A 9,895-nucleotide genomic window follows, 5' to 3' on the forward strand; every position below is an offset into this window, starting at 1 on the left:
CTTTTATTACGTGTGCGTATATTGAATCTGTGTAGAATGTATATATACAGCTGGACTTGATCTCTCCCGCTTTTATTACGTCGTTCTTGGGTCTCCGTTTGCGGGTTTGATCTGAGCTTGACTTGCTTGAATCTCAGGTACTGTTCAAACCCTTGCTTTTCAAATTTCCCTCATTTTATGTTCTTTCATTCAAATTTCGCATGAATTTTAGCCCAAACCCTAGAATTTCCTCTCTTTCTTCTAAAACAAAGTTGGCTCAACTTTAGGGCTTCGCAGGTTTTTGGGGCATGCTAATTTTTTTTTCTTTCTTAGTTATTATTTGAAGTTTCAAGTATGGTTGGTTGCTGGAAAACCTGGGTAATGCAGGGCAAAAATAAAGCGAAAATTTGAAAGGAAATTCTGTAGTTATTTATTTATTTATTCTTATGCTGTTTTAGCTGTAAGAAATTTGAAATTCCGAGCCAAAAAGGGTTTGGGCGTAGTTCTACGGACTTTTATTTTATAATGTTTAAATTTCTTTTTTTCTTTTTTTTTTTGGGAAATTATGAAAACTTCATAAGTTCAAAATTTGGTATTCTTACTTTTAGAGTTATTTATGGGATGGTCATAGATGGTTTGTGCAAACTTTAAAATTTAATTCAAAGATGTAATCAAGGGCAATGAGGGTTGATGTCCAATAAGGCAATCGTCCTGTTTGGTTGGTCAGAAAGCATGGGAAAGAAAAAAAAACATATTTTTGCATTAGCTGATAAATGTAAGTATTCAAATAACTGTCCTACTAGTTCAAATAATGCCCTACTAGTTCAAATAACTGTTTGAGGCTCAATTGAGCTTGTATTCTTGGTTCTCTCAGGTGGGAATTTTGGGTCTAGCGGCAGGGCATTATATGCCTGTCCAATAGAAGTTTTCTTTAGTATTTTGTATTTCTTTAGTATTTTGTACTTTTTTTTAGCACATATTTTAGTTCACTGCAGAATAACGCAGGCAAGTACTTGAAAGGAAACTTACTCTTTTTGTTGGTCATTATGTGATGACAGGTACAAACAAATTCAAGTTGATTTTGGACAGTTTCAGAAGCTGCCCAATTAGGCAACTGAGAGACTAATGCTAAATTCTGGGAATAATGTAAACCGGGGTAGTGCAACACTATCATCAGCTATGCCTCCTTTGCCCCAGTGTTTGCCTTTGGAGCCCATTACCTTAGGCAATCAAAAATATACACGCTCGGGAGAACTTAGAAGGGTTTTGGGCTTTCCTCATGGTAGTATATCGGATGACCATTCTTTTGGAGTTGCCCATCCGAAACCTCCACCACCGGTGGCAACAGAGGAGCTAAAGCACTTCAAGGAAAGCGTGCAAGATGCGTCCAGAAAGGCCAGGTAAAGTCCATTCACCCTACAGCAACTACTTCTCACTATGACAGTTTTCTCAACAAAATTCTTCATCTTTGAAGCTGTTGTTAATGTGTCAAAAGTAATTAAGGATCTTGGTGGTTCATTAAATTTGAATCGAAAGGAGCATTTGATCATGCAAATCGCGGTGCCGGTTTTTAATGGTACAACTTTAGTAAATCATCTCCATTGATACTTTGAACACCTGACTTTAAAGTTAAGTTAGAGATAACAACACGAGAGAGAGAGAGATGTTCGAATCCCCCCTCCCCCCCACCCCCAATCTCGCTTTATCCAGAAAAAAAAAAATCACAATCAAACTTAATTATATTGAAGCTAATCTCATGGGTTTTTGCTAGATTGATGAACTTCTAGGGATTTAGGGTTGGAATATGGCTGCTGGTGTCGGTGGTTTTGTTTAAGACGTGAGGAGTTTGGGGTGCAGTTGATTATGTAGATAATTACAGCAGAGAATACGAAGTATCCTAACAACTCTCAAATTCTATCTAAAGAAGTTAGAGCATAAGTAAAACACCTAGACAATACAAAGTCTCCTATCTAAAGCAGTTAGAGCATTAGTAAAACACCTAAATAATACAAAGTCTCCTAACAACTCTCAAAGTCTATCATAATATAAAAAAATAAACCTGCAGCACAAAAGAGGTTTAAGCCTCGTTCAAATAGAGTACATTTTGTGGCAAAGCGTCCGCCTTACGCTTTTCGTATCAACTTCTATACAAATGCGCCTTGTTGCAATGGTAAGATTGTAGTCGATGTAATCTTCTCTTAATGGAGCACTCACTAGAATTTGCGTGACATATATTAACAACATGCTTTTTTCTACCAGGGACAGAGCAAAAATGTTGCGTGAATCCATTTTCAAATTGGATAAGTACAGAGAAGCTTTGAGTTCAAAGAAGAGACAGAGAAGCGATCTTTCATCGAGTGAGAGGTCCAATGGAGCAAACTTAGTGAAATTGGGAAGTCAAATTCATAAAAACCCTCAAGAAAATATGACTCAAAGATTGGAAGACAGGGCCAAGAGCGTTGGGTTCAATAAACGCGTTCGGACGTCAGTGGCTGATGTGCGGGTTTGTATTCTGAAGTAATTGTAATTCTTTCAATTTAATCTTGGTACCTGTGGCTTAACAAATATAGATTTATTTTGAAATGGCATCCAATGCTTCATTATGCAAAAATAGATTTATCTTGGATTTTCTTAATGTTACTCTTCTGTAGCTTCATTATGCAGTCAAAATAAACCTACTTTAGTCTTTATACTTCAAGGAAAAAACCACAGACAAGTACAATAAAAGAGAAGTTTTGATCAAGCCTACTTTTGGATCAGAATTTTATAGTAAATTGATTGGCGAGTTTTCAGGCATTTAGATTGTTTGCAGCTTTTCTTTTAGTTCAATATTTACTTTCATGCTTCTTGAAGTGATCAATGCAAGCTTCTTTCTAAGATGTACGCATTCTCTAAATGCTACCAGGCAGATGTTAGGTCAGCTGCCACCTCAAGGCAGCAGGTGACCATAGACAAGGACGAAAATAAGCTTCAGGCTGTTAGTGGGGCTTCTGCTAGGATTGAAGAAAAGACCCGCAGATTGCTTGCTGGAGGTGAAGGGTTGGATCACAAAATAAAAAAGAAACGTTCGGTGGGAGCAGTGAGTAATAGAATTATAGGTGGTGAACGGGATATAAAACGAGCTACACATCCAAAGCTGAGTGGTGATTCTAAGCTACGCATATGTGATGCTCAAGGTTTCAGGTATTCATATAATATATATATTATATACATATATTTGTCTATCAAAATGAATTTTCTAATTTGTGTAATTCTGCTTAAGGTTCACACTTTCTTAGTGTTCATTCATGATATCTTTAGTATGATTACTTAATGAGCATAGAGATACTTTCGGTAAGTATGATTACTTAGGTTTTGATATGTTGCAGACTAAAAGCTTCACTTGGAGTTGGTGGAATCAATAAGTTGGTGGAACCATCTTTTGAACCTTCTAATCTTAGTACCTGTACAGTACTCAAGAATGAGCTGGAAAGTGCTCCTGTTCCAAAAGACCGTTCAGCTGTATTAGAGCAGAGGGTTGTGTTGAAAGGAAACATTAAGTATGTATTTCATTCTGAGTTATCTTATTCATACTATGATTTTTACAATATCTAGTAGAGTTTCAAAGTCATTTGAAGTTGTTGGATTAAAGACAACCAGTTTGCGCCTGATAACCTTGACACTGGGATTTCAAAATTCACTTTTGTGGTTAAATGAGACTGTTAATTTGTTTGTGAATCTGTGCCTCAGGCTAAATCCTCAGGAGGATAACCGTGCAGGAAGTCCTAATCCTGTGATAAAAGGAAAGGTTTCTAGGGCACCACGAACTGGTTCCGTCACGAATATAGACTCATCCCCTAATGTTCACCCTTCGTCTGGAGCTTTTCAAGGTTTGGAACAGCCTACTGGTCAAAACAAAGTCCAAGCAGCAAGTGTGATGAATAATCAAAAGTGTGCAACATCGAATGGTTCTTCTGTTCATCCTATGGCCCAGTGGGTTGGTCAGAGACCGCATAAAAGCTCTCGCACGAGGAGAACAAATTTAGTTTCTCCTGTAACAAACAATGCTGAGGCTCAGGTTTCCTATCAAGGTGCTGCAACTTCTGATTTTAGTGCTAGAACTTCTAATGTTGGGACCAAGGGTTCACAAGTTACAAGCAGTTTAGATAATCATTCCACGAAATCTAAAAGAGAACTTCAGAATGTTTCATCTCCATACGGGTTATCTGGAAGTGAAGAATCGGGAGCTGGGGAAAAAAAGTTGAAAGAGAAGGGAATGGACCGTGGTGACATTGCCTTAGCTGCAGATGAAAAAGTTGGGGATCACTTACTGTCCATTAAGAAGAATAAATCACCAACTAATGACATTGGAGATGGTGTGCGAAGGCAAGGAAGAAGTGGAAGAGGTCCATCTTTGACAAGGCCTGGGATTCCTCCAGTTATGGAGAAACCAGAGAATTTACCAACCACAAAGCCTCTTCAAGGGATGAAACCTATGTCCGATAAGAATAGAAGGTATCTAAACTGTTTTTTATCTGCCCCATTGGTATTGTTGACTATTGCGTCAATGAATTGAGTGTATTGACTGAAATCTAATCATACTTTATGGTCTTTTAGTAAAACAGGTCGTCCACCCTCGAAAAAGCTGAAAGATCGCAAGGGGTCAACTCGTGTTGGGCCAATAACATATAATGACTCACCCGATTTCACAGGTAGTGTTAAAATAATGCAACTTCAGCTAGGTTAATTTCAAATTCCTTATGGCATCTAAAGTTCTTCAAAGTTAACTGATTGATGGGCTTTTAATAAACATTGTGGATCTGGAATTGATATTTCAGTTTTGCATGGAATACACTAGATTTTTTTTAAGTTAACTGATATTGATGGCCTTTTGGCATCAAAAGTTCTTCAAAGTCCTCCTCCTCAAATTCTTTTTTGAAGGATGTGAAATGTTGGAGAATAAAACACTTGCTTGTTGTCCTGTAGAGGTTCCATGTCTTTAGGGAGAAGTTTTTGTTATTTTACTTTTCAATGTTAATTATACTGTGTCTATTTAAAAAAATATCTTTTTCGTTATTTTCATTTTCTGTTTTATATGTGTTTGGTTTGTTAGCATGCATGTTTTATTTAACCAAGTCTACTATGAAATATTGTGGAAATACTTGTATTAGAAGGCCTTAGATGTAGAATTTGGGAATATTACTTTTTAATATGTATTGTCATATCCTTATCAGGTGAATCTGATGATGATCATGAAGAACTGTATATGGCTGCCAATTCTGCTCGGAATGCCAGTAGTATGCTTCTTGACCTTTTAGTGCACAAACACACACGCACACACAAAGTTTAACAGTTCTCTACAAAAGCAGCATATTTCTGTTACACATCCATGCATTTGTCACTAAAGTTCTGCCTGGTTTCTGCAGAAGTTGCAAGTTCTGGCCCATTTTGGAAAAAAATGGAATCAGTTTTTGGTTCTCTCAGCTCAGAGGACATATCCTACTTACAGCGGCAGGTATTAAATGGGTCCCCTGATGCATCTAAATTTAATGAGTATTCTTGGGTCAGACACTTACAAATTTTTCCTCTTCCCGTTTTTTGATATTGGATGGATCAGCTAAGTTTTGCAGAGGAGCTTGGTGAGAGTTTGTCTCAGATGTTTGGTGATGAATATAATGTTTCGGTAATACAGTTAGCCATTAGTTCTTGTGAACTTTCATTTGTTTTTATGCATTTCATTTTATTTTCATATCTTCACAAAACTAAACTCAAGAGAGGAAAGGATAGTAAATAAGTTTTAACTTTTTGTGTGTGGATATTGATTAGTTGTGAACTAATTCTTGCAGGGTGTTTTTATGCATAGAGAATTCCCTAATTGTTCTGGGGAAAGACAAGGGAACCATTTTAATCAAGATTCATCAAAGACTGATGCTTTATGTGAAAATTTTGACATGAGAAGGTTGGAAAAGGCTACTCCATTATACCAAAGAGTTCTTTCTGCTTTAATTGAAGAAGATGAAAGTGAAGAACTGTACCATCATAGTGAAGGGAAAAATTTGCACCTACGGTGTGCGAGTGATGATTCTCATTGTGGTTCATGTAATCAGATTGACGTTGAACCCAAAGATTGGGACAGGATAGAATCTGAAGTTGAGTCGCAAGGAGATTTTCAGACTCAGAAAAATAGCTTGCTGGACAGACTTTCTTGTGATAGAAGTGCTGCAACTAATACATTTAGAAATAGAAGCATGCCCAGTTCTGTACACAACCATGAACAGTGGCAGGCAGATGAGGACGTTTCACATTCTGATGTGGGGCATGCCTGTGAAATATGTCCAACTGATCTTGGTCATCTGCAACCTAGGGAACTCAAGACTACTGACTTGCCTTCCTCAGAGAGCCAATATCAGTTGATGTGCCTGGATGACAGGCTCCTCCTGGAGTTGCAGAGTATTGGTTTATGTCCGGAGACATTGGTAAGCACTCATCTCAGACATTGGTCCTTAATATTACCTTCCTGGAAAAAATTTATTCCAGTTATTTTTTGGTGGTTTTGTCTATACTTCTTACCTTTCTCCCCATTTTTTTTTTTTTGGTGGGTGCCTTGCTCCAGCCGGATCTTACAGAAGGAGAAGAAGTGATTAATCAAGATATAATGGGACTCAAGCAAGGGCTGCATCAACAGGTTGCATTTTCTTAAATATTCTGTTTGTACAGGCTATATGCATCACAGTATCTATGCATAGTGAATTTTCATAATGACTATCCTCTTATTTTCCATTGACCTTCCTGTTTTCCATTTCTTACATCTCTTTTACATAACTAATAGATTGCGACGAAGAAGAAACACTTAGCAAAAATTGATAAAATTGTTCAGAAAGAAAGAGCTGCAGAAAGACGGTAGGGTTCACAAGGCTGTGGATATTTTACTGATTGTACTACTTAAGTTATTTTCTTTGTTCAGTCGTGATGTTTTAGATTAATGTCGTTTCATATACCAGGAGAATTGAACTAGTTGCAATGGATCAACTTATTGAGATTGCTTACAGGAAACAACTGGTAATTGGTTACTTTCATTTTTGGTTTTATATTTATTCATTTTTAAGTTGTTCATCTGTCTTTAATATTTTGGCCTTTGATATGCTTCTTGATCAAGATATTAAACTAGTACCTATGGGTTTGTTGTGTACTATTATAGAACAAGATACCCTTTCATGGCCATGCTTTTATCCTCTAAAAAACATATCCTTCTTAACTTCCCCTTATCTTAGGGCGCCTTTGTCCTTAGATAAAAATTCATGAACTTGCGCAGGTTTCTTTAGAATTCACTTCTTCCTGCCATTACTTCACTTTCCACAACTAGGCATGTATTGATAAAAAAGAAAGGACAGCAATCTTTATGTTATTAGTGTGTGTATCTGTGTCTATTCCAGAATCCATATAGAGGTTAATGCGGGATTCTTTTTAATTTAAGGAGTGGAATGCACTGTGTTGAGTGTTATGTGTAGTGTTCCCATCACCGACTAAACCTAGGTTGTTTCTCATAAATTCACTAATATAGTATTTTGGAGCTTAATCTGCCTTCATCCACGGATGTGAGCAAAGTAAAACATGGACTTTGATGAAGTTAGGCACACATCAAATTAGTCAACACCTGCTTCTGTTTAACAAACAAATTAATTAATTAATGTGGGAGCAGTGGATAATTTTCTGATATCTTGCTGATCATATTAGTTAGAAAACCTGAACATGAGCGAATTGCTCTGATAGACCAAAAAGAAAAAAAAGAGTATCTCGTGTCCTTAACTGTGCTATCAATGATTCTTTGCACTATCTTTCATGTGCAAACATATTGTATCAGTTAATTTTAGAGGTTCTGCAATCCTGGATAAGTGATGCTACTCCCATCCCATTTTGTTTCAAATTTGTCCCCATCCCTACAATGAAGATAACCATCCTTTCCGTTCGGAAATAACTTCAAGTACTGACAAACAGCCCCCAAAGCAACTTATGTCCTCTTTACAGTGAGCAATCCTTCTTTTTTCCCCTTTCATCTTACAATTTATCTCACTGGCAAGGCGTGTACTGGCCAACACCATGTTTCTCAGTAGGCATAATTAGAGATGGGCATGGTGTTCTCTTTGATCGAATATTATTGTCTATGATGTGGATGTGTTTTGATTGATGGAGTTGGAAGACAGATGTGGGTGGAGTAGTACCACTATATGTGAATGTTTATGAGGAATACTTATGTCTGCTATAATCGTAATATGTAAGGTGAATTTGCAATCAGATTAATGATGAACCAAGGCATATGATAGATTACTGAACATTTTCCATCAACTTAACGTTTACAGGCTTGCCGTGGGAGCAGTGGTTCAAAAAGTGCAGTCCGTAAGGTTTCAAAACAAGTGGCATTGGGTTTTCTCAAACGCACACTTGCCAGATGTCGAAAATTTGAAGAAAAGGGCATTAGTTGCTTTACTGATCCTGCACTGCAGAATGTTATCTTCTCTGAACTTTCATGCAACAATGCTGCAAAATCTATCGACTGTGTTGGCTCTGGAACTGCCAGTAATACATGCAATGAAGGTTCCCATCAAGCGGAAGTCAGAGGATCTGGTATGTCGACTTAGACCTGTAAATGCTGGTTTACTGATATCAATATGTATCCATGAAAGTTGAGAATTTAATGTAGGAGCATATCTTTTTTCTTTTATCATTCTTTACCTCACCTTTTGTGTTCTTAGCTGATTCAAGTTGTAAGGGTAAAGATCTTTTAACTATATCGTATAAAAATGTCATTCAATGATTGTTGTGGGGTACCAAGTTAATAACCATACAAGATTTGTTCCATGATTCTGCAGGTGCAGTATCCAGTGCGTTTGGGAGATATGATTCCCCTAGTGATAACCATGACAGGGGTTCATCAGGGGTTCTTCATGCTGTCATTGACTCGTCTGGTCAAGCTTCTTCCAAGCATGGATCGATGTCGAACTTGAACAAGGGCAGAAAGAGGGAAGTGCTGATTACTGATGTTGTTGGACTTGGAAGTGCTTCCTCAAGGCTAACTTCAGCTCTTGACAGCACTGTTCACGACGCGAAGGGAAACAGAGGTGAGAGAAGTAAGGACCAAACCTTGGATAACTTAAGAAACACTTCACCTAGTGGAGTTGGTAACACATCATTGGACAGCTCCCGAAGTGAACGCAAAACAAAAGGAAGATCCAAGCAAAAGAATACTCACTCATCAAGTCAATCAGTTCCTAATGCCAGCAATAAGAAAAGTAGGACGGGCCCACCATTGCGGAGTGATGCTCCTACACCGCCATCATCTAAAGAGGCAGATGAACCCACTGATATTGCAAATTTGCAACTACATGAATTAGATTCACTGGAAGAGAACCAAGATCTCAGTTCATGGTTGAACTTTGATGAAGACGGCCTGCAAGATCATGATTCCATTGGTCTCGAAATACCAATGGATGATCTCTCAGATTTGATGCTTATGTAAGGCAGCTTTTACTTTTATTTCACCCCGGTTCTCTTTTGGTGGTTATATCAAAAATCCAAAACCAATTCTAAGATTGAAGCCAAGTTAGTATAGCCAGAGCATGCACCACACCACACCTAACTACACATTGTAATTTTTTCTACGCAATGAATTTCGAGGTAATTGAAGATTTTTTAATGTGATACCTAGATGTGTATTTCTTTTATTGTTCAAGCACTTTATATCCCCTCCTAAAGTGTGATGTGTGATCATATATGTGGAGGCACACTAAAACTAAAACTAATTGATAGGTAGTTTATACTTTTTTGACAAAGCGATACTCTAAATTAGTCTAATGTAGAGAGAGGGGTATCGAACTTGAATGTAAAGCGGCGGACGTATTGCCATGATCAAATGACGTAACCTGCAGCATGTGCATAGGTA

At 37.6% G+C, this 9,895-nt stretch overlaps 1 protein-coding gene across 2 annotated transcripts; it reads left to right on the forward strand.

Annotated features, from left to right (window-relative positions):
* On the forward strand, positions 1-9,654 carry LOC148921587 (uncharacterized). Of its 2 annotated transcripts, none has more exons than XM_089043865.1 (16): positions 1-137; positions 1,038-1,379; positions 2,239-2,482; positions 2,885-3,162; positions 3,348-3,518; positions 3,709-4,473; positions 4,576-4,670; positions 5,193-5,255; positions 5,385-5,473; positions 5,576-5,641; positions 5,805-6,434; positions 6,572-6,643; positions 6,788-6,858; positions 6,960-7,017; positions 8,316-8,580; positions 8,826-9,654. In XM_089043865.1, exons 2-16 carry the CDS (start codon positions 1,105-1,107, stop codon positions 9,470-9,472), a joined length of 3,789 nt encoding a protein of 1,262 aa, XP_088899991.1. In that variant the 5' UTR covers positions 1-137; positions 1,038-1,104; the 3' UTR covers positions 9,473-9,654. The 2 variants fall into 2 exon arrangements, with proteins under 2 accessions (XP_088899991.1, XP_088899992.1); XM_089043866.1 differs by having other exon boundaries at positions 2,239-2,476.
* Positions 9,655-9,895: the final 241 nt, after the last annotated feature.

The sequence above is a fragment of the Prunus mume genome, linkage group LG1 (genome assembly GCF_029339155.1).
Source record: "Prunus mume cultivar Tortuosa linkage group LG1, ASM2933915v1, whole genome shotgun sequence".
Classification (NCBI taxonomy): Eukaryota; Viridiplantae; Streptophyta; class Magnoliopsida; order Rosales; family Rosaceae; genus Prunus; species Prunus mume.